This window comes from Crotalus tigris, unplaced genomic scaffold, assembly GCF_016545835.1.
Source record: "Crotalus tigris isolate CLP2741 ecotype Arizona unplaced genomic scaffold, ASM1654583v1 scf7180000019533.121983, whole genome shotgun sequence".
In the NCBI taxonomy this organism is placed as follows: Eukaryota; Metazoa; Chordata; class Lepidosauria; order Squamata; family Viperidae; genus Crotalus; species Crotalus tigris.
Genome location: NW_024097584.1, coordinates 51194 through 77448, shown reverse-complemented (window position 1 = coordinate 77448; position 26255 = coordinate 51194). Strand labels below are relative to the sequence as shown.

Sequence of the window (26255 nt, the reverse complement as noted above, 5' to 3'; positions counted from 1 at the left end):
GGTATGTTAATAAGGCAACACAAATGCAAATAATATTATAAATTAGAAAAATTCAGTCTGTGCTTATTTATGTCTGAGATAGATAGTATACTGGTGTATCTTGAAGCAATGATTTTTAGCAGTATTATTGGCAACCATTACTAGTCCCTTCAGAGGGGAAACACATTCATAAGGAGCTTAACTTAGTACCCATCACATCCTCCAAACTCCTTTAACCAACCCCTGGCCAAATTTTGGGACATGGAAGAGAGATTAGAAGACCAAAAGACAACAGAGTCTAGAATCTGGAGTTACCAAATTGGAAAAATCTGGCCCTGTAAGTACACTTAGGATCCTTAGTGAATGTTGGAAAGTATGGAGATATCAGTGGATGTTCTCAGCATTGTTGCTGAAGGATCTACTGTAACTGCACTTTCTTTTCAGATCCCCTCATCAGATATGTTTGAGAAAAGAAGATGTGTTGGTGATAAAGCCTTGGAATACAGGTTGATAGTAAGGGGAAAAGACACTGATTGGATTGGTTTCTTTAAATTAACGAAGGCTCTCTTGGAACTGAATTAGCTCATTCATTTGTGCTGTGCATTTTTAAAATGAGGCTCAGGGAAGTTTGCCCTTTACCAGTTTAATCAGGATTCTTTGGGTGAAAGTAATTGACTCTTTATACAGCATTTTTTTCTAGTGGAAGGAAGCCTGGGAAATATGATAAAATAATGTTATAATTTTCACCACCTTATCAGTCATTCAAACATGTTCATTAGGGAGCTGCTTCATACAATACTTAGCATCCAATTTCTGACTTCCAAAAATAGGAATGTAGCATCAATTGTCCAGGATCTGCTCATATCTCTCCTGGGGTGTTTAAGTATTTCATAAAATAATAAAAAGCTGAATACAATATTTTAAATATAAGAAGATGCATTTTAAATTTAAGGAGCTTATAACAGCTTAATGATTTTTAGTGCTTTTTCTTTTTCTGACTCTCTCTCCTTGTCTATGGCTGAAAAAAAAAGGAGAAAATTGAGTGTCCAGCTGTTGCATTGTGCTTTGTTCCATGGGTTACACTCAGGATTTTATTCAAAGATAAAAATGCAAAACAAGTTTAAACAGATAAATAACTATAAGAAGCCATAACATTCTAGAGATTGGCAAAATGCTACAGGTCCTGTGCTGAAAACACTGGGAACTGAAGATCAGCAAGAATGGGTGACCCACAGGTTCTTCATTCTTATGAAAACTGCTTACCTCTTTTACCCTTAAGTAATTGATGGATGGAATTTTGAGAAAATCACAGTTTTCCTCAGTAAGAATACTAAGTACATCACGTTTCATCCTTGAAGGAAATGGTACCAAAGTCCCAAAACAGCACCCTACACCAAACTTCAAAAATAATTAAAAAGAAATAATAGAAATTAATATTTAATATTCCCTTATGTTTTATATAATTATAAAAATATATAACAGTATTATATACTGTAATTTATCACTTCTGCAACTTGTTGTAGGAAAAACAATAGCATATATTCTGGATATTTACTCTCATGATGACAGCTGATATTTATAATAGTTATATAAAATCACTAAAATGTTCCACAATAGTGATAAATAAGTTGAACAAAATCAAGGCATCATTTAGCCTTGGAATTTCCCTCCTGAAAACAATAGAACACATCAGGGACGGGTTTATAACAACTCACTGTTATCCACCATAGCCATCTCACCACCACTGTTTCTTTGACATTATTTTCATTGACAAAAATGGAAATAATGTCAAAGAAACAGTGGCGGATAATATTTATTGCATTGAGTTATCCCATTAGAATTGTCCACAGCAAATTGTCCTGCAGTGAGCCGGCTGCAGTGAGATAGCCATGGAGAGATGGCTGCAACAAGTTGGCTGTGGTGAATTGTTCCATTCCATCAGGGATTGCCTAATGATAGATGATCCTGCCCATCCTATCTGGACTTCTAGAGTTAACCTATTTAAGAATGTACTTTGATAAACGAAAGAGCAATGAAGACAGCCATCTCCTATAGTTGCTCCCATATTACAGGACACACTGTTCCCAAATGCATGCAGTACTTGTTTTCTTCTTGTTGAGATTTCAGAAAACTCTGAAAACTGTATATAATGCACTATACATTCTCCATAACTGGAGAAGTATATGTAGCAGGGCTGGTGAAAGGCTTTGCAGGAGCCTGGCTGGAGAGAGGGAAGTAGGAAGCTCAGACAGCTGCTGCCAGTTTGGGCGCGGCAGGCATGGATCAGGCAGAAGGAAAAAAAGGGGGAAGGAGAAAGGGAGATGGGGTGATTGTTGTTGTTGGGGAGAGACCAGGTGAAGCCAAAGAGGAGGTCGGGGTTTTATGTGATTCTTTTCCTCTGAAATAGAGGGAAGGGGAGAGAGATAGAGATAGAGAGAGGGGGAGAGGGAGAGAGAGAGAGTGGAGTTTTATTGCTTTCTTTCACGGGGATATCCTGAGTGAAGGGAAGAGTGAGAGTGAGAAGAGGGAAAGCTTGGTGGGGTTTTAAATTCAGGTTTTAACTAGAAAGGAAGGGGGGATTTGGCATAGAGAGACCTGGGACTACAAGCACCGACAGAAGAGAAGGAGAGTCTAGTCACTACTGTTTTAGAGACCAGCGGCCATCCAAACTTTGATCATTATCACCTGTGCAAGCTGTAGACATTGTGGGGAGCTGCTCTTGTGGGGCGAGCTGTTGCTGCAGAGTGCTATCTTCGCTCGTGCTTTCTGTTGCTGCCTGGAGCTGGAGGGCCTCCCCCCATTTTCCCAAGCGGCTGCTACAAGCCATTGACTATTATTGCCATGCTTACTAGGAGGTTGATAAACACTGACTGCCATGGCTAGGAGTTGGTCATCTTTGTTCCTGTAAACTCCTTTGACAATGAGAACCGCCACCCCTTCACTCTGCATGAGTTCCCATTAAAAAGGACATTCTATCAATGTTTTGAGATCACGGATGCTGAGCGTAACTGAAGGGGTGGCTAGGAGGGCCTGGGCTTTGGTGACCTCTGAGGGGGTTACACTATATATATAAATGCTGTAAAATAAATAAATATTAAGGAAGTTGAAATGTTCTCAGCTCCCTGAAGCTAATTTCAGATGGATGTCGCCAAAAGCACCATTTTAGGAATGGAATAGAAAATTGCTTTCTTACTTTTGCCCATCTCAATATTTGCAATTTTTCCCCAATTGTAAACATATCCCTACCAGAAGAAAGAAACTAAACCCACAGAACAAATCAGGCTGATTTTTATTGTCCATCTCCAATTAAGAGATGTATTCTTGAATAGTGACCTTTCTCAGAGAAGATCGCAGTCATGCTTTTATAGCCATTTTTCTCTACAGTTCACATCAATACACTTTCAAAACAAGAAAAGACAAAAATGCAAATGTTGCTGTTGCTTAGAATGTCAAATTCATTTAAAGCTGAATTATATCTCTGATATTTTTGTATAGAGCAAGTTCTTTTCTAATAATGAATTTTCAGAATTTTAATCTTTTCCTGGGCTTAACTCGTTTACAGTGTTTATTGAACACTATTTTCTCCATCCTTTTCATTCAACTATATTATCTTACAAAGATGCAGACACTGCCATTTAACTAAAAGAGATAAAAGAAGATTATAATGACTTCAAATACTTTGACTATTTGCCTATATGTCCATATGATTAATTTCAACAAATACAAGATAAAACTTTGCATAAGTTGTAGCAATGTATCAGGAACAGTCTATCTGAAGGGATCTAAAGATGTATAATTAAACCACTTATACTAAAATGAACTAATGCCATTTGCCCTCAAGGAATCCAAAACCATTGCTAATAAGAAACAAAAAAGTTCAGCAGATATGACAGTTGACTTTGAAATTTGCACAATCAAGATTATAATGTGACAATACTGCATCCAGTTTTGGTCATCATGGTGTAAAAAGGATGTTGAGACTCTAGAAAGAGTACAGAGAAGAGCAACAAAGATGATTAGGGGACTGGAGGCTAAAACATATAAGGAACGGTTGCTGGAATTGGGTATGTCTAGTTTAATGAAGAGAAGAACGAGGGGGGACATGATAGCAGTGTTCCAATATCTCAGGGGCTGCCACAAAGAAGAGGGAGTCAAGCTATTCTCCAAAGAACCTGAAGGCAGGACAAGAAGCAACGAAAGATGGAAACTAATCAAGGAGAGAAGCAACCTAGAACTAAGGAGAAATTTCCTGAATGGAGTGATCTCTCCACATATAGACAGAACTTCTGAGAAAAATATTAATTACACAAAATTTACACAAGCTTTTTTTTTTAATTTGATGGACAATTTTGAGTTAGTTGATGCATGGATACAGAAAAATGAATGTATACATTTACTTATTTGATCATATAAATTTTCTTAATTAATTAATTAAGACATGTTTTCAGATAATAATCTGGTTAGTTTAGTCTTTCAGATAGCAATTAAATGCTATTACAGAAGGAAGCAATACTGTAGATCTATAAAAATAAATTTATGATTATTTTTATGAAAATAATCTTAAGTTACAAATGTAAAAATGATTTGGAACACAAGCAAAGCTTTCATGAGAGATTACATTATACAACATAGTAGGGAACTCCAAAAGAAGGCATATGAGAAAATACAAGCTATTTTGATTGAGAAAAAAGAAGCATAAAAAAGGCAAATATTTTTCAACAAATTAAGCTTGAGGAACAGTTATCAATTTTAACACTAAGAGAAATAGAAATATAAATGTATTATGCAAAACAAAAGATTTGAGTTTGCAAATAAACCAATTTTCATAATTTGGCATACAATTATGAAAAGAATATTGAAACTATAGGAGAGAGATACTATAATAACAGACAATATCTGCATGCAACAAGTATTTCATCAATTTTATCCCAATTTATACAAAGGAGAAGAAATTTCCCTGGAAAAAAATAGATGAATATTTAAAGAAACAAAATTTATTGAAGATTACAGAAAAACAAACAGATTATGAATGGACCCATAACAATAAGGTAAGTTTGTAAAGCTATAAAAAAGACTAAAACAAGAGAAAAAAATATCTGGTCCATATTGCCTGGACCAGATGGATTACTGGCATCTTACTATAAATACTTTGTGGATTAACTTTTGCAACCTTTACAAAATATAATGAATTCCATTTTACAGAGGGAAAAGATGCCATAAAGGTGGAAGGAGGGTAATATAACTTTAAAGGACAATATTTGACTTCAACAAGAAACTATCAACTGATATCATTGTTGAATCATAATTATACATTTTTACAGTGATTGTGATTGAAAGGTTCAAAATAACTTTGCAAGAATTTCTCCATGAGGATCAATGGAATTTTTTTTACCTAAAATACAGTTAAGGAATAACATTATAAATGGGTTAAATATTTTGGCCTATTTGGAGCAACAATGAAAGCCAAGTTGTGCTGATTTTTCTTAGAGAAGGCCTTTGATTTGGTCTTTCCTTTTAAAGTTTTGGAAGATATTAATTTTGGAGAGAATGCTACTAAATGGATAAGATCAAAAGGGCAAATAATTGTCAATGCAATCTAACATAACCCTGTGGGATACAAAAAGGGACAAGAAAGGAGTGCTTGTTGTCTCCTGTCCTGTTTATTTTTAGTTGAGTTTTAGTGTAAGTCATTTGGTGCAAAAAAAGGTAGAAGATTTTATGTTCAAATGCATATACTGATTCAGAGGATTTAATCTGAAATCAGAAATTTTCTTCTTGGGGCTTATTGCCAGATCTTTCCATCTTAGTGCTACAGCAATCTTGCTGTGGTTATCATATACAAAAACAAAGATCTATGACTTTTTTTTTCTAACTGAGGTGGAGATTAGCTTGGAATTCCATATGATATAGAATTCCCTTCATCTATTTCAAGAGGTGACTAAGGCTTAATCAAACAAAAGAAAAATTGGAGATGATAATTCCTCCTCTAAAAATTGCATTATATTAAAGTATTTTCAGATTGTTTGGAAAGGCTGTAATCAAGATAGCCCAGCTAATCATCTCTGATGGCAGTACTATTTTGTTATTTAGTTTTGTTTTAAAAATTCAGAAAATTAGAATAATTACAAAATAGTCTTCAATAAATGGTGTTAGTATAGTTTTATTATCAATTTTTCTAGGACATATAAAATGGTGCAACTAAAGAAAGTAATTCAATTGTTGTTAGTGCCAGAATATTTTTTTTCTTCTGTTCAGTCATGTTTAATTCGCAGAAAATGCCTGGACAAGTCCTTACAGTTTTCTAGGAAAGGTTATTCAGAAGTCGTTTGCCATTGCCTCTTTTCTAGGGCTGAGAGAAACTGACTGGCTCAAGGTCATCCGACTGATTTTGTACCTAAAAGGGGATTAGAGCTCATGGTCTCCTGGGTTCTAGCCTCAATTACTGCACCAAAGCAGTTCTCAATGCCAGAATTAATGTTGCAAAACTAAATTACATTTATTTTTCAATCAGTAGTATTCATAAGGTCTTATAGAAAGGTGCATTTGCTTTACAGTTACAATAGATGCACACTAGCATGCTCAGAAATACATTTTTCCCTGGGATGCACAGATTGATAATAATACAATGAAGTCTTTAACTAACTATATTTTATAGCAAGCGATAACATCTATCACACACACACACAAAAAAAAACCAGATAACATTCTCCCAACCTTATCATGCCAATCAGGTTAATTTAGCTCACTGTGGATGATGGGAGAGAGATAGCAGTTTCTACATTACACCATTCTCCAAGATTTTTTGCAAATAATCTTAGAGCAGGGCAGTTCCATAAAACCAAGTTGTTTTTTTACCATACTATAATAAATTGAGCTAAAAGGCATTCACTACTTGCTGACACTGAATATGCAATGAATCAAGTCTGTATTAGAAATTTCCAGAACTAAACCAAGTCACCATTTGTTCTGAGTGTACACATCCTACGTCAAGGGCCAAAAAACTATTGTTAACTCTCAATCCCATCTAGCTTGGCCATGGCAGTTGTAATACAACATGCCAAGACTTTATATGATGAGCTACCAAAAAAGAACCTTTGTACATATTGGAAATAAGTATTCTCAGATCTGGACTAACCCCAGATCTTCCACAGCACGATCCATTGGATCTCCCCAATTAAGACTAGGAAATTATAAAAATTATTATGGTTGGTTGCACAGTCAGCCTGATGTTTAAACTAGAGCTGTCATCTTATTCATTTCACGTCTTTCCAAGATTGATGTTATAGTTCCTAGTGACTTTAGGAATACAAGCTAGCTGTATGCAGTGGTGGGATTCAAATATGTGAACAATCAGTTCTCTGTGTGGATGCCACTTCTGGAAATCTATTCTGGGCCTGGGCAACAAAAAATTAGCTATCGGTTCTGCCGAAGTGATGTGAACCAGCTGAATTCCACCACTGGCTGTTGACTTTGAGCCAGTCATTCTCTCTCTCTCTCTCTCTCTCTCTCTCTCTCTCTCTCTCTCTCACACACACACACACACACACACACACACACACACAATTAGGAAGAAGGCAATACTAAACCACTTCTAAAAATGCTGCCATGAACATTGCATGGACTTTTCCATGTGATTTCAAGGAGTCAAGACTGACTTGGAAGCACATATGTACCTGTCACACATACACACAAACACACACCCCAGGTTTGCACTAGACCTACACAGAATTCAAGTGATATATTAAGGAAAGTTCAATAAGAGGTAAATGTAAAACAATACTATTAGTAAATATGAGAGCTTGTTTGGTGACATGGTATTCTGCCTTAGACCTGTAATCCATTATGATTGATAGCCAAAGATGGCTATCAATACTTCAAGAAAAAAGATAGTATGCTTAGAAAAATGTTTGCTGTATTCAAGCAGTTCCTTAGCCACCTAAAGGAAATGATTCTTGGATAACCAGAGAAGAAGGTCTTAAGGCCCTAGGCTAGAAACTACAAGGCTGTGAGTCCTTGTCCTACTTTAAACTTAGTAGGATGACCTTGAGCCCTAAGAAGGAGATAGTGGGAAACAATTCTATGAAAATGCTGCCAAGAAAACTGCAGTGACAAGTCCAGGCAGTCATCAGGAGTCTTCATTGACTTGAAGGGACAAACAAAAATGGTTTTTATTAAAGGCATTGGATCAAATTTTGTGCATTTAAGTCCTATTTTCCTTATATGTTTTGAAATAATAGTTTGGGGAGAAAAATGTAGGTATCCAGTTTGACCTTCTCAAATATTTCTACTAATATTTGCTTAATGGTGGATCTCTGTTAAACTTACCTTATCAGATGATGCTAACTGGTTTGGGTTCGATTCATTTGTAACCGAAGTCACCTGAGGAGGCACTGAAATCAAATGTCCTCCGATAAGTCTTTTGTAATGCTTTGTCAGTGACTTAATAGAGCCTCTAAGTATTATATAGAATCCTTGGCTTGCATCCACTGGAATTAAAATTAAAATAGAAACAGATCATAATTTCACATGCAGTTGCAGAAAATGAACTAATATTTTTACAGCATACAGAAGTATAACAAACCTAGTTAACATATTTTCATGAAACATGTTGGAAACTCTCAATTTTCCTCTTTTGCTTTTAAAAGAAGAATGCATGATTGATTGATATCTAAATTAAACATACATGCTCCTATGACCTCTGAGATGACAAATCATCTGATCCTACAATGCCAATGAGCACCAAAATGCATGTATTTCATCTTACAAAGGGTAAAGCCTGTCAAATATTTAGCTATGAAACCCTCTTTTTATAATACAAGAAAATAGTGAAACACATGTACAGTCTAAGTATGGATGTCTGTTAACTGATTTTCAGCTTGTATATTTGCAACCAGCATATAGTCTGTACATTTGTAGAACCAAAGTCTCTATGAAGACACTATTGTGCCCCAGCAATTTCCCTGGAATCATCTACATTCCCAGCCTATCTGACATTTTACTTCTTAAAATAAAACTTTTTTTACTTGAAACAAAATGTGGAAACTGGCAAAGTGCTGCTTTCTGGCATCTGCTTTATTTCAAACAAACTTCTGAACCTGCACAGCAGCCCCTAAAGCTTTGTTCTCTCTTTTTTTTTTAAAGAAACAAACTTATAGGGATGATGCAGCTAGCACTTTGTGGTATGGCCCCCAGCCCAAAGAGAAGGAAGGGAAGAGGGAATGAAAGTAGTGCTTTGCTATTTTATAGTAGCTATTTTTTGATTAGAGACTTTGCAAATAAGCATAAAATGTATTCTCCACATTCCAACTATGCCCAAAATGTATTCTCAACATTCCAACTAGTTCCCAGAGTTCCAGAACACTTTTCCCATGCATGTTCACGGTGAAAACTCTTGCTTTACTATAACAGGGAAAAATGGTCTCGAGGTAGCCAACCAGTGGTGGGATTGAAATACTTGAACAACTGGTTCCCTTATTGGATGCAGGCTTGGGCCTCTGAGGCCTAGAATGGACTTCTGGATATAGCTACCGGTTCTGCCGAACTGGTGCGAAGCAGCTACAGTAAATCCCACCACTAGAGCCAACTAATGACTCTCAACAACTTCTCCCTCCCTTTTTCACAAGTTTTTCACCAAGCTGTAGCAGCACAGCAGTGATCATAGCTGGCACCATTTCTCCTTCCCAGGAGCATTTTGCATGTGGCAGAACTGTAGAACCTCTCTATAGGTAGTTCTTGACTTATAACCATTCATTTGACAACTGTTCAAAGTTATAATGGCACTGAAAAAAAAGTGACTTACAACCAGTCTTCATACTTACAATTGTCATAGCATCCCCACATTCATGTCAGGTGCTTGGCAACTGGGATGTGTCTGAGACAGTTGTAGTGTTGAGGTCTCATGATTGTCATTAGAGACTTTCCCAGCAGGCTTCTGATAGGCAAAATCAATAGGCAAAGCCAGATTTGCTTATCAACTGCATTATTTGTTAAACAACTGCAGCAAAAAAATGTCATCAAATCAGATGTGACTCATTTAACAACTGCACTGCTTAGAGACAGATGTTTCAGTTCTAATTTTAGTTATAAGTCAAGACTATCTTTATCCAAGTCCAAATCCTTTTTTTTCCCCAAAAATACTATCCTTCTACTCTTTCATTTAATTTTGACCAGGCACAACTCCAAAATGACCAAACCACAAGGCAAAACAAGACCATTTTTATTATACATGGATTCTTCATAGTTGAGCACATATAATGTCCAATTTAATTAATGGAATGTAAGAAATGATCTTGAAAATCTTAAAGTCCAAGAGCCTGTATAGAACTTTTTTCTGTCCTTCAAGCTTCCATATATCTTGGGGGGAAAGAGGGGAGAGTGAACTAGTAAATAGGTTTTTAGTCATATCTACAATGCAATTTAAAACTACTGTCAATTATGGAGCAACGTTTTGCAGATATTTTCCATCTGTTTTCAGGGAGATTCAGAAAGCCTCAAACTAAGAAAAATTGGTGTTTTCAATCTCACACAATTGTCAAAACCACCGTTAAACAAAACTCAGACTAAAAACAATTATTGAATAGGAAGGTGTTTCTATAAGCAAGAAAAGTGGGAGCTGAGGGCAATTCCCAAGAAAGTACATTCTGTACCTTGGAAGTTGAGTGACTGCAGGGTGGTTAAAAAAGTCAAGATGACAGAATCCCAAGCTCAGTCTATTTTTTTTTTATGTACCTCAGTCTCTTGAGTGTGCCAGATGAATGGGTCTGAGAAGGCTCCTCACATCTTTAATGTACAAGTATTTCAAAGCATATAAATCAGGTGGTTTTTGTTTTATTTCAAAGACGTGGACATGCTGTTTTACAAATTGTTAGAGGATATTCTCCATTTGAAGATGTGGGTTTGATTGACCATCTGCTTTACATACAAATGACCACCAATCTTACAGACAGAATAGGCACAAAACCTTTTCCAACGTGGTAAATTATATTCCTTTTTACAGAAATTATTATAATTATGCATACTTTTTCTCTACACATATCAATTAGCACTAGAAAAGTTTAGATAAATCTCAGCTATCCCATTTCCTTTTTCTTGATGCTGCTTTTTCATTTTTCTGGTAAAATAATCAGTGGTTACTTTAAACACACCCAAGCAGGCTCCATGCTACCATTATATTCATCAGCATAGTTTGTCCTTTCACAGATGTGAAAGGTTCATCTTAAACTCTTCATAATAGAACACACAAAGACATGCTTATATTTGCTATTATTGCTAAGCAGTGGAAATCTTAAGAGTAACAAGGACATGTCAGTTGTAAAGTGAGCAATGTTAAAACTGTACTCTTAATTCCATCCATGTGAGAGGGTTTTAGAGAATCAGTTTGATGTAGTGGTTAAAGTGTTAGGCTAGAAGCCAGGAGACCATGAATTCTAATCTTGCCTTAGGCTGAAACCAGTTGGTGATTTTGGGCCAGTCAATTTCTTTTTCAGTCCTAGGAATAAAGCTATGGGCAATCAGTTCTGGAAAAAAACCTTGCCATGAAAACTCAGAGACTTGTCCAAGCAGTCATCAGGAGTCAAGATTGACTCAAAGGAACACACACATACGAATTTAGATTCAGCAATGACATTATGGATGTCTGCCAGAGGGCATAGGGGAAGAAAAGGCAAGGAAAGCAAGTGCATCTTGACACAAATATCGTGTCAGTATGTAAGTATTTAAAAGCTGGTGTTGGTTCATGTTGGTTCATGACATCCCTATGTACATGTCATGTATGTCTTATTCTGCATGATATTATACCTGTCAAGCATATGGATGTTTTATATGAGAGTACATTTGATTTAATGTATGAGAAATCTTTGCAATACATTTTTTTTAAATGAAGTTGTTATTGTAGAGTTATATGAGGAAGGAACCATTAATAGAAGCAACATCACTACTTTTCATATCTCTAGTCCCCCCCCCACTTGCTTATATAAAATGATCTTAGGAGATTAAAGACACATCAGGCATGCATTATTTTTGTAATCAGTTTCACTTAGGAAAAAGTCAATCTTGTGTTTATTTTTAGCCTGCCAAATCAGATGAGAAATATTGCTTTACAGATTGAATATTGCTTTACAGGTTCAAAGGACTGGAAAAGATTGCACATTGATGCAGAGCTGCTTTTTCTTTAAAAGCATAATGTGGCAGTCTGAATCATTAAGATTACTTTTTATCTTGTTTGCACATTAATGCTCAACAATTTTAGATCTCATTCTATGCCACCATATTGCAGGTTTTACTGAATATATTAAATCAATAGAGCATCTAATCCAACACAACTGTCCTGGTAGCCAAAATAGTAAACAAGATTTCGATAAAGTTGTTTTGCCAGTTTTCAACCCAATCATTCTAATCACAAGCTTTGACCTTAAAAATGTCCTTTTCATTGTTTTAATTTATGCTAATGTAATTCCTGTCTGCTCAGATTACATCTTAGTCTGTCTATTAATAACATGTCCTTCATTTACAATATTTTTCTTAGTTGGCTTATATTTGTATTTCAAAGGATCAACACAATAGTTAACTCTTACCAAAGAACATATTTGATTGAGTCAAATAATATTATTTGAATCTTCATTTCTCAATTTTTTCTAACTTTTTAAAAAAGATAACATGAAAGTCCTAGCTGGAACTCTATGTTTTATCCAAAATAGAATAATTCTGAATGGCTTTTTGGTGAACTGAAACAAATGACCATTGAAATGAATTTTTATAATGTATGAAATTTAGAGTAGGTTCACTTTATTTTTCTACATCAATGTTGAATTCAGTCTGAAAGGAGGATGGTTGGATGAAATTCCCCTTATCTGTATATTACTCACTATTGTTACGATAGCCCATTCATGAGCTTCATTCTTTGGATCCAACTACTGTCATCTCCAAGAGAAGGGAAAAAAGAAAAACAGATAATCAAAAGTAAAGATCTTATCTCCTTTTTCTGACCTCAAAGGAGGTCACTTATTTGAGGAAGCTGATTGGGGGAAGCTGTGAGGATATAGAGTAAACTCAACTCTTTTTGTGGGTGTGTACACATCATGCTTCTCCAGAGGATGAGTGTTACTTATATGAAAGTAATCTGCGTGGAAGCTAGGACTTTCCTAAGTCTTTGGGCAGATGCCAAGTTCAATCTGCACAGATGCCAGTTGAATTAGGAGAGACTGTCATGTGCTTGTAAAATTCTGATTGGATCCTTCAAAAACTCATTAAAACTAATTTGTGAGACATTTTAAAAATAACATTATTTGACATCATGGTAACTAAATGCTGCTTTTCAGATATATATTCAAAATACATCATATATACCAGAACACTTTTAAATCTGATTTCCAGTCTTTATTGGAAGACAGTTGGCTATGGAGATCTTGTTATCTGACTTCCTGCAGGAAACAGGGGCTGTTTGAGTCTATGGATCCTGCTAATCTCTTGGCAGTTTGTGACACTATCAGCCTCAGCATATTCCAGGATTGTGGTTGTAAATTAAAGATTGGAAGAAGTATGCTGTGGTAGTTCAACTTCTATATGCTGGTTTGGCCCTATACTGGTGACCATTATTTTGTCTCTAGAACTTTTTAATCTATATATAAAGCCACTGTGGCTGGTTAACAGATGTTCTGGATGTGTTATCATTTCATTTTATGTAGAATCAATATTAGATGCACCTTCAACATATTTGAGAGTGTCATGTAAGGAAGAATCAAAAGTCAGAAAGAAAAAGGAAGATTCATATAAGGGATGTGAAAGAAGGACAAAAGCTACAATATTAAAGCAGATTATTTAATAACAAAAGATTCCACTTTTAGCACTTGAAAAAAATGCATAATCTAATGGTAAAAAATGACCACCATATCTGCATTTCTCATTAAAAGTCTTTTCACATCTATCTTTCTAGAAGAATAATGACATTTTACTTTCCATTATAGAAGAGGAAGAAGGAAATAAACTTGAGCACTAGAGTAGAGATGAAAGGCAATGTCAATGGAACAAGAGAAAAATAAAAGATACCCCCAAAGTGGAACACATTTTTCAAATGTAATCTTGCATTAGAAAGTTATTTGCAAAAATTGTCTGCCATAGGGAGGAAAAAGTAATTACACAACTAATCTGATAAAATAGATTGGTTCAGTGCTTAGTGTAGCTTTGGTGCTATAATAAAACTGGACTACAAGTTCCACCATCTCTTATTTTGACTTATACTAGCTGGTACCTCTGTTCCTTCAAGAGGTAACCACTCTATGTTTACCTACCTGTACTTCCCTTCACCCAGTATTCTCTTAGAACTACTTTGCTGATTTCCTTAATCTGTTCTTCAGATAGTTGCTCATTGATATCAGGAATGACTTTCATTATTTTATAGACAGTCTCATGTTCTTTTTCAGTTCTTAGAATAGGTCTGCAGGAAAAAACATACATAAAAAATAATAGCACTCCTCTTGTTCTATAGTTGCATAGATGAAAGAATTTGCCCAGATCAGGAAACTTTAAACTAGGTACTAAGAACTTGTGTCACTTACTAAACTCACAATTCTTAGCTGCACCAACTAGAGTGAGGGATACTAACAATAAAAATTCAGCAGCATAAGGAGGGCTGGATATTCCTCATCTTGTTTTCTAGAGGTTAGTAAGGAATGCAAATATCTGCATGTGTATTAGGAGAACTTGATTTGAATGGGGCCAATGTTTAGTTGAGGCATTCTAATTTAATAAACTGGTGTGAGGGGAGAATTAAGTGGTACCTAATTTATTTTTAATTATTTACATCTTTCTACAATGAGTTCTGCAGAGGCTAACTGTTCTGACATCTAAGAAATACCATTGCTATCATGTCTGAGAACAAATGCTATTAAAACTTTATTTTATTCCTTATTTCCCCACACACTATGACAGGGATTTAGTATTTTAATCCAAGACTTTCACTGGACTCAAATTGTAGCCTGCCTTAGGTAAATATCAGTAACAGCAGTTGTAATCATCCTAGTAACAATAATGTATAAAGTAAATATAACAATTGTTTGCTAAATGATTCAGTAATTGCAATAATAATGTATTATGTCAGGCAGAGAGAAAGAGGGAAATGAGAGATTAAGTGGTTTTTTTTCTTTAAAAAATTGCAATCCCCCTATTGTACTATTTCATTATATTGTGGCAAGTAATTTACTCTAACGCTGTCATTCAGGTTTGCAAGCTCCCTCCCCCTTTTTAAAGTAGCTTTAATAAGTACAATTTAAAGCATTGCAGATGCTTTCAGCTGTTACTGAAAAGCAGGCTAGAAATGCATATATTTATCCTCCAAATCATTCTCAAGCTACCTCCACCACAGAATCCCCAAGTGTGATTTTATACAGCTGAATACAAACCTGGAATACCACTGAGTGATCATGAGTAGGAAAATAGATGGTCAAAAAGTCACATACCATTTCTTTCCAATCCACTCTTATCACAAAACCAAAATCCCCTTCCCCCTTTTTTTAATGAAAAAAGATGTAGAAATTTGTGCCTGATAAAATGTCACACCAGTATGTGGCACCTCTTTTTGACAAAGACAGAAATTGCACCGAAGGAAAAATGAAATTCATAATTTACAGTATGTGTGCTTAAAGATGCAACAAATTGAGCCTCTTTGGAAACAATATTATTCAGTAATCAATATGGATGCCAGCAGCTATTAATGCTCAGCTTTCTCACATGCTTATATTATGGGTATACATATCTAGTTGAACAGAGATTGGAAGAACAAAGATTCAGGTTGCTAGTAAAAATCTTCCATTTTGTCTTTAAAAAACCCTTGTTTCAAGCAGAATAATATCAAAATGAAAAAAAAAGTATAGCATAGCAATTTAGTGTTCCAAATTATAGTATTTAAGGCTTTAAACTGGACATTTCTCCAGGAATTCAAAGAAACAGTTTGTACAGTCCACAGTTGCCCAAAAAAAAAACAGCTTTTGCCACTGTTAATTATAAGCTCTTGAAATGCCACAATGCTTTGCAATTATAGGATATACAACACAAACATAGATTCCACATCACCTGAGGTTCTGAATGCCAGAGGCTAAGCTGGTATTCATATCTATAGATGCAACAACTAAAGTGGTGAGAAATGTTGGTGACAATAATAGAATTTCAACTATAGAATCTTTTTCCAATTCAACAGCAGTTCCAGAGGATTTAGTTCACTCAAATCACCTCTAACTGAAATGAGGTAAAATTACATATCTCTGTCAGAATGGAGGATATGCAACCAGTATTTCTGGAAGACATAGGGTCAACTTTAGAATGAGCATGGCTGCAGCCATTTTTTCCTTCTCATTTTTTGTTGACACATAGCACGGAGGGAGGGGGGCTGCCAGGTGTTGCGCTAGACAAAACAGACTTTCTCTCTCAGACCTTCTCTCATTGGCTACCCCGAGACTGCATGCTGGGTGTTTCATGAAAAGCCCAACAAGCTGTATGGGGAAACGTAGTTGGTTGCATAGCCTTAGGGCTAGGATTTCTTAACTTTGTATTGGGAGTTGTGCATCTTTTCACTTTTGAAGTGCCGATTACTTATTGTATCAATAAACATGTTCTTTGCAGAATTTGCAAACCTCGGGTTCTGCTTTATTTGTCTCTGTCTATCAGAACCATGACACATAGATCAGTGTTACTTCAGCCTTGGCTGCTTGAAGATCTGTGCACTTCAGCTCCCAAAATTCCCTAGCCATCTTTACTGAACAACTTCAAATTGCCAAGTTTGAGAAATACTAAAGTAGATTAACAGACATTGATTCCAGAATTCCAGAATTATTGTCCTAAAGTCTCCTTGGTGAACTGGAAATATATCAGCAACAAACTAAAAATGATGTTTACTTCCATCATTGCAATTATCACTTTAACTCGTGTTTTTTTTTTTTAAAAAAAAGCTGTGTTATTGTTGCTTACTGACATCTAAAATATATCTTTCTTTTCTTACATCAACTAGACTGAAAGGGAAATTATAAATGCTAAGAGGCAGGGTAACCAGACTTTCCATCCACCCAGCCACCACCTGGTTGTAATCTATTGAAAACAAAAATTGAACTTGGTTCTTTACAATCCTATTTTAATATTTAAATAATGATCAGGCTTATGGAAGAAAGAAGCTCCAGATAAGCTGCTCTTTGATTTAGTTGTTTATCCACCTATGGGATTCTGGCAACACAGACATGGAAGGTATATTTTGGGGATTAGTAATTTTGGAGCTCTAGGGGATCTGATACCTAGAGCAGTTTTTCTCAAACTCCGCAACTTTAAGATGGGTGTCCTTCAATTCTCAGAATTCTGGTTGAGGAATTGTGAGAATTGAAGTCCATACCTCTTACAGATGCTGAAGTTGAGAAACATTGCTTTAAAGTATCCTACTCCTCAGTGCCATATATTGCTCCAGATTGATTCCAGGTGACCCAGATTTTCTGAGATAATTCAGCCAAAACCAAAATTACCAAGGAAGATTTTAATTTCTTCAGCAAAGCCATTAAGGAGATAATCTCAAAGGGATTGTATATGTATATCTGATATCAAATATAGTAATTAGATGGCAAAAATCTAATCTTCTGGCATTTTATCCTCAGATAAACAGCAGGATGTTGTTAGTTACTGAATTGTCAACCAAAGTGTGAAGCAGCAAAGAAGCCATATACAAAACAGCATCTAAACAAGGAATCTGGCCAATTAATTATGTTATGGAAGTCTTGTCTTAGTATTTGGAAGCTGTGGGAGGTTAAGAAAAACAGGCTTCAGATGAACTTCAGCAAAACTGAATGACTTTGGGTTTTGTGACTTCCAGATCTGGGAATTTATCATTTTTGCTCCTGGAAAGGGTTGATTGTCTCAAATAGACTTTGCGCAGAATCTAGGATCTTTCTGGACTCACAACTCCTGCTCAAAGAGCAGGTAGCAATCATGGCCTAGAAAACCTTTACATAAATTGTGCAACAGTTGCATCTGTCCTGAACTGGGAGGCTCTATATTACCCAGAATTACATCTGTGAGATGGGCAACTATATATTATGAACAATAATTTCATTGATTATTGGTATTTATTCTATATGTAATATTTTAATAGAAAGGAAAGCCAGTTGAAATGTGTATCCATGAAATGAAGGCATTTATATAATATGATAACCAGGTGGAAATAACTTAAAGTGAAAATGAAGGAAACATTTTGTAAAATTAAAGTGAACTATAAAATAACTCAAACTACACTAAGATATAAAAATCTACTAAACTCCATGCTTTTATTAAAATATAGAATAAAATATTCATGAATACAGTTTAAAATGCCAGCATACATTTTTATTGCAATATTATACAATTATATTTGACTCTAAATGGTTGGTGAGGTATTAAAAATGTCTAGCTTTGCAGCAATAGAATATGTGCTGAGCCATAAAACCATGTTAAACATCTGATCTAAATTGTATTTGACTAGTACACTTTGGAAACTGTCAACTATTATTCACACATTAGTGGTGGTTTGAATAGTATTAGGCTTGACTCATAAGTTTGTAGTAATGACATTTTAGATTTTTCCTGGTTGTGGGAAGAGATTCGTGCAGCTCAGCCTGTAATGTAAGTTAAATGGGTTTGCTTCCAAATAAGTATTCACACCTTTGCACAATCATAATACAAACGTAGGCATTTTTATTTCTTCTTTTTGTTGTGCCTTATCCGTTATCGGACGTTGGCGATCATGTTGGCAATCCTGTTTTTATCAGCAGCTGCATGAAAAAGTGCTGCTGAGTTTTGTCCAAACCAGTCCCTTAGATTTTGAAGCCATAATGTTCTTCTTCTGCCTGGACCTCATTTGCCTTCAATCTTTCCCTGGAGAATTAAATGGAGTATGCCGTATTTTTCTGGGTGTTGCATCACATGTCCAAAATATTCTAATTTTCATTTTTTAATTGTTTTGAAGATTTCCCTTGGCTTTCCCAGGCTGCTTATCACCTCCTCATTTCTGATCTTGTCAACCCAGCTTACACGTAACAGCCACCTGTAAATCCATTTTTATTTACAAGATTAATATTATACAGGAATGTATAAGCCATTTCTTAAGATGAAACCTTAAGAAAACAATATACACAAAAAAATCTTACTGAATGATAATTTTAAAAGATACAGGAGATGGATGCAAAAGAGGCATGTTTCAGATCACAACAGACAAGAAATATTTATCTGTGTATGTTCAATCAGTCTTCAATCTGTATATATTCAATCAATATTCAATCAGTGATGTTGAATGCTTTACAAAAGTTTGCATAAAGTCAAAAAGGAAAGAAAGAGACTCTAAACATTAAAAGGTGACTAATTTGAGAGGGGAACAATAATTCTGCATTATTGCTGGCAGTTAATGGGAGCCCATATCCGTCTAGCTCAGAGACTGTTGAATGCTTTCCTAGGAGCCCTTAGGGTGAGGGTCATATAAACCTTAGAGGAGATAGCAATAGCAATAGCACTTAGACTTATATACCACTTCACAATACTTTAAAGCCCTCTCCGAGTGGTTTACAACAATCTGGATCCTCATTTTACCAACCTAGGAAGGATAGAAGGTTGAGTTAACTTTGAGCCGGGTGATACTCAAACTGCTGAACTGCTAGCAGTCAGCAATCAGCAGAATTAGCCTGCAGTACTGCATTCTAACCACTGCCCCACTGTGGCTTTTGGATACTATTCCATTGGGCAAATGCAGCAACAGAGAAGGCACATCATCTTATTTGCACAAGTAGCATTATTTAAATGATGGGATCTGGAGTATACCAACCCCCTTGAATCTTTGTGGCTGACCAGAAATAACTAAGAAACAGTCTCAAATCCAACAGAGGAATTTTGGAACCATGGCTGAACACTGTTTTTGAGAGGACCCATGATCTCTGATCCAGATCTTAGATATTAAACATGATCACAAGAATAAAAGAGATTCTTAAACTATTCTAGGGTCAAATAATTTAAGATGTTAAAGTTTAATAGTAGAACTTTGAACTAGGATAGAAATGCAAAGAGGCAGTTCAATTAACTTAAAAGAATGCTTCATGTTTAGAATTTTTAAATCTAATGATAATCAAGATGGCTAAATTTTGCACTATCTGAAGTTTTTGCAAGGCAGAAAGAAGCAAAAGATACATTGCTCTAATCTAATTTTTAAAAGGGCTCTTAATGAGCTTAGAAGCTTGAAATCATAGAATACCCTGACAATATAGATGGTGTTGACTTTAAGTATATTCTTGAGCTACATACCTGCTCTATTAGGACCAGGATGTCATGCAAACCAAGATATCTCCCAACCTACAATTTTATTTAAGTAAGTTGCAGCTTCCCCCCCCCCCCAATCATCTCTGTAGCATAGACTGTATATTCAAAACAGTTTTACAGCATTGCTATGATTCAAATATAGAAAAGAGTCACAGCTTAACAGAGTCCTTCAAATCACTTGAGAATCTACTATAGAATTTTCACAGAATACTTGTAAGATAAATCCATCCATTCTATACAAAGTTCTGATAATAAATTCTATTGCGGTCTGTTATGATCATTCTGAGTACAAGGAAATTCAAAAGCCATTCAAAAAACTGCACTTTAAGGTGAAACATACCATGGACAAGAATGGAGGTGGTGCACTACTCATGAAGAGATTGGGAATGTGTCCCATTAGTCCTTCTCTGGAGAAGACTTTAATGATGTGAAAACAGAAGGAAGGAGAAGAAGAGATCCACCAGCAACAATGTGATACTCAGTTATAGAAGTGATGAGTACACCATTGGAAGACCTAAAAGGCCATGTTAGGGACATATTGTCATGGGAAAAAAATCTACCTATGTGGTCTCAAACTGTCAACAACAATTGGATGGCACATAACCAATCAATCCATGAATCCCATTAGTCCTTACACATTTTGAACTCCAATGTATTCAGACTGAATGCCTGAAACGTTTCTTGCTGTCACTAATCCAAAGCATAGGGTGCTTTGGTATACTGTATAAAGATATTCATCCAGCGGTGGGATTCAAATATGTGAACAACCAGTTCTCTTTGTGGATGCTGCTTCTGGAAGTCCATTCTGGGCCTGGACAACAAAAAATTAGCTACCGGTTCTGCCGAACTGGTGCAAACTGGTTGAATCCCACCATTGTATTCATCCTATAGAAATCAATCTCTGCATGCCTTTCTACAGATGTGGCAGATCTCACTGATCCCTAGTAATAACTGGTACTCATTTATGAAATAGATGCACATATGCCATTTATTAAGAAGCATTTTATAATGCATGAAGCAGGCAAATCATTTTTCCACCTATAGTCTAATTATATGTTTATTATGTTTTTTAAAAGATTGTAATGAAAGAATTCTAATCAGAAAATTCTAATTAAGTGAAAATCAGTCTCTTATTCTGCAATTTTATGATCTAAATTATTACTACTGTGTGTCATTATAAAGATTTAAAATAACCTCTCCTCTATTATGAAACAGTTCTGAAGAATTCACATTAGTTAGAAGCAGCAAAGAATAATTATTATCAGTGTAAACTGACACTAGGATTAATTTAGAAAGGTGTCGTAGTCAAGTTCCTATTGTTTTGTGACAACTATGATTACACTTCTATTTCACCTTATGTATAGGAGATTCTCAGGTGATTTGCGGAGGCTATAAAAGAAATATCTCTTTTCAAATTTTGTAACCTTCTGACTTCTCCTTTGTTTTTGACATCAGTCTTGTGTATCACTTGGAGAATGTCTTCATAAAACCGACAAAGTCTGTATGGCTAAAAACTGTACTTGGCTGGTTCGTTTCTTTTTGCATTCATTTTATTTAAATATGGAACAAGGTGATCTTGAATCCTATATGTTGTGAAATAATACTATTGCAAAACTTTATCACAGTTAGTTTCTTCTTTGTCTATTGCTGGCAGCATTACAATTTTCTGTTATTTAGCAAACCTCCCAAATAAATGGGCCGAAGATAAATTTTTGTATACAATATATTGGCAAGAGAGGCTTTGTTCTCTCCACACTGTCAATATAATGTCAGGTTTTGTATCGTTGTTTTGGGATATAAATATAGATGTCACTAAGGTTCAGTATACTCATATAGATCATATGTCTTTAAATTACTCCTTGATAAAGAGTAGTTTGCTTGGGTGACAGATAGGGAGTCAAGTAAATTGTTAAATTTTTAAACAAACAAGAAAGGAAATCTGAACAGATCTCATTCAGAAGGATGTCTTGTAAAATCAGAACTAATTGTATACTATTCTGTGCATCTCTCAACTCAAAATTTCTTTTGGAATTTTACTTCACTGTAGTTATAAATGCATGAAGAACAGCAGGGAAACTTCCCTGGGTCTTGATTTCTGCTTTAAGAATTTATTTATTTATGTATTAATATGTACAGTATAATAGATGATATTAAGTTTTCTGTAGGTAATAAGCATATCCCCAAAAGTAAGACTGAGGTTGTCTAAGAATAAATAGAATGAAAACAAGTTCATCAGGGCAAAGACAACAAAACAGAGGCTAAGTTTTAAATCTATCTTCCAAAATATTAAAAGCAATATGGTCTCTGAAAACAGAGATGAGTGATAATAGCTTAACAGCAACAAGTGGCTTTAGCTATTTTTTCTGTTGCCTTTCAAAATCTGTTTAATCACATCATGACATTTGATGACAAATCAGCACTAAAATTAGCCAGAATTTCTTTCTACCCTTCAGTAATAAATTACATAAACAAAGTGAAAAGGTGCTTAAACCTACATAAAAGCAAACATACACTTTAAGCTCCATCCTACTCTCACCAGTATGGTGTTATTGTGCCATTAGTCGTCTCAGCATGTCCCCTTGTGACAAAAAAAAAAGATAATAGGATGTCTCTGATACTCAAAAGTTTATAAAAATCTTTAAATTTGGAAAAATAAATGTACTTACATAACATAGTGTCATAAAACCTGAGAGCCTTTAAAAGAAAGTAATTTTGCAAATAGGTCGAGAAATATTTCTCACCGAAAAAGCCCTCAGCTCCAGAATGCGTCTGATCTATAGCCCAGAAATGTGTAATAAAAATATTGGCACTGCTGCTGCTCTTATACAACTTCATAGCATCAATCTTCTGAATGTAGAATTTCCACAAAATGCTGGTGCTTTTGCTTAACCAGGAAGTTGTACAATGCTTCCTGATATCTGACCTACTAAGCCCTGAAAAGTCAAGGACAGAAACTCAAGGAAGTAAAAGAGGATGTGTGAAACCTAGCTGAGATATTGAAGAACAACCATATTAATCTGTTAATAAATATATCAATCTACTCCTCTTATAGAAGAATGGCAAACCACTTCTAAAGTCTTGTCAAGAAAACTGCAAGGATGTATCCAGGCACTTGCTGGACTCAACACTGATTCAAACACACACACAAACACTCTTCATGCACCTGCCTAACACTACTCCCAATACAAAAAGAGTGTCTGTTGTTCAGGAATAATCTTGTACTTCCATGGAATCCAGAAACTAACTCAACATTCAACAACCTTCCTGTATTTTGGTCAGTCCCTTTCATAAATCCAGGTTACAATGCTGTTTGCCTACCTGATCTTTTCCTTGACATAATGTAAACATAATAAAGATGTATAGTTTATTTTAAAGCTGTATGATTTTCTAGATTTGCAGAAAAGATGGGAGGTTGGGGGATGTTCCCTTCTGTGGAGGAACCAGAACATGCCACAACAATTTATTTTCTTCCACTTCCCTGAAACACCACCAGAACTAACCACTTGACAATGTTATCTAAAAATAGCAGCTGCTATTTATGATGATACGTGGCCATGTTCCCTATGAGCAGAATTAAATATGCAAGGGATTTCTTTGACAGAGTTCACAGGAATATGGTATTTGCGATCATCACGTTAGGCAGGAAAGAAAACAGCACATTGTAAAAAAAACCTGCATTCTGCCTTAGGTATGTGTATTATAAATCTAATATGATAAAACTAATATGATTTATCTAATGATAACTATGATATATCTATCATAACATAAATCTAATGATAAATCTATGATATGGTAAATCTAATAGATGTCTTAGAAGGTGCACATTTGCAAATGTACCAAACAACTAAGAAAGAATTAAGAATGGGTGTTTTGGGCTTTTATGACTATTCTTCTTATGTACAGTAGCTTGCTTAATAGCCCCATTTTATTTTTGGGTATTTATTGTTTTGTTTTGTGTTTCTTACAGCACTTGTCTTCCATTCCTGCCTCCTTCTATTCTTGCTCTCTCTTGCAAGCAAAATATAGGGCTGCATGTGGCTTCTTCCTATCCTTCCAGTTTAAGCCTTCTGGGACAGCAGGGAGCCAACTAGGTCATGCTCCCTGAACACATTTAAATGTGAATTGATAGGGAAACTAGGCCAGTCTGTTCCAAAGAAACCTCAGCAAAGACCACACAACGGCTCAAGAAGGAAATGCTTACTATGAATAATAAACTTCAGCATAGTAGTGCCCTGAAGGCAACCTTTATTTCCAAGCCACATTTCCAAAAATACATTGATAAATGAGAGAATTTAGAGGAGGAAGAGGCCGAGCGCTGGCCTATAATGGTTAGGTTATGAAGACAGAACTGTAATACATGTATAACCAGGCAATCTGACACTAAAGGAACTTTTTGTTAAATAAATGCCTACATATTCTCACCACTGTAATCTTCTTCCAGGAAGTTGTTTCACATGACCCTTCAGTGCACTCTTCCTAATTTAAAGAGACACTATCAGGACTATTTCTATTACTGGATGATGATGCTGTAAAAACATTCAGCAGCTGGGTGTAAAGAAGATTCTAGACCAGGTTCAATAGTAATTACATTGTTTGTTTTGTTTGTTTGTTCTTTTGCTAAGCTCAGATTTTATTATGTATGACTCAGGTCATAATTCATCCATAATTTGTCTGATTTGTTGGGACACAGTATGTTAAGACTTCTTGGTTTGCTAACTCAGATCAGGGGTTTATAATATTAAAGTATGTGAACCTAACTTTCTTTTGGTCTTGCACTCCTACATGATTCTTTTTCTTTATTTTTTATTTAGAATAGTAGTAGTAAAGTTGGAAAGGACCTTGGAGGTCATCTAGTCCAACCCTACACCATTTCAGACAAATGGCTGTCCAGTCTCTTCTTAAAAACTTCCAGTGTTGGAGCAGTTACTGCTTCTGGAGGCAAGCTGTTCCACTGGTTAATTGTTCTAACTGTCAGGAAGTTTCTCCTTAGTTCTAGGTTGCTTCTCTCCTTGATTAGTTTCCACCCGTTGCTTCTTGTCCTGCCTTCAGGTGCTTTGGAAAATAGCTTAATTCCCTCTTCTTTATGGCAGCCCCTGAGATATTGGAATACTGCTATCATGTCCCCCCTTGTCCTTCTCTTCGTTAAACTAGACATACCCAATTCTAGCAACCGTTCCTTATATGTTTTAGCCTCCAGTCCCCTAATCATCTTTGTTGCTCTTCTCTGTACTCTTTCTAGAGTCTCAACATCTTTTTTACATCGTGGTGACCAAAACTGGATGCAGTATTCCAAGTGTGGCCTTACCAAGGCATTGAAGATGGTATTAATACTTCACGTGATCTTGATTCTATCCCTCTGTTAATGCAGCCTAGCACTGTGTTGGCCTTTTTGGCAGCTGCAGCACACTGCTGGCTCATATTTAGGTGATTGTCTACTAGGACTCCGAGGTCCCTCTCACAGTTACTACTATTGAGCATGGTGCCACCTATGCTGTACTTGTGCATTTGGTTTTTCTTGCCTAAATGTAGAACCTTGCTTTTTTCACCATTGAATTTCATTTTGTTAGTTAGTGCCCAGTGTTCAAGTCTGTCCAGATCCTTCTGTATCTTAAGCCTGTCTTCTGGAGTGTTGGCTATTCCTGCCAGCTTGGTGTCGTCTGCAAATTTGATGAGTTCCCCATCTATCCCTTCATCCAAATCGTTGATGAAGATGTTGAAGAGTACTGGGCCCAGAACAGAGCCCTGGGGCACCCCACTACACACTTCCCTCCATATAGATGCAGTTCCATTGAGGACCACTCGCTGAGTACGGCCGGTCAGCCAGCTACGGATCCATCTGGTGGTGGTTCTGTCTACCCCACATTTTTCTATCTTGTCAAGTAGTAGGTTGTGATCTACTTTATCAAATGCCTTACTGAAGTCCAAGTAAATTATGTCCACAGCATTCCTCTGATCCACTAATTTTGTCACTT

The 26255-nt window shown here is 35.8% G+C and overlaps 1 protein-coding gene across 1 annotated transcript in view; it reads right to left on the bottom strand.

Moving 5' to 3' along the window:
* CNBD1 (cyclic nucleotide binding domain containing 1) overlaps positions 1–26255 on the bottom strand; it is a gene marked incomplete at its 5' end in the record, with an annotated part of 117141 nt that overhangs the window by 43627 nt on the left and 47259 nt on the right. The window contains 3 exons of the mRNA XM_039363105.1: positions 1243–1377; positions 8305–8465; positions 14265–14410. Of these exons, the coding sequence (XP_039219039.1) occupies positions 1243–1377; positions 8305–8465; positions 14265–14410 (442 nt within the window). The remainder of the gene's footprint in view (positions 1–1242; positions 1378–8304; positions 8466–14264; positions 14411–26255) is intronic.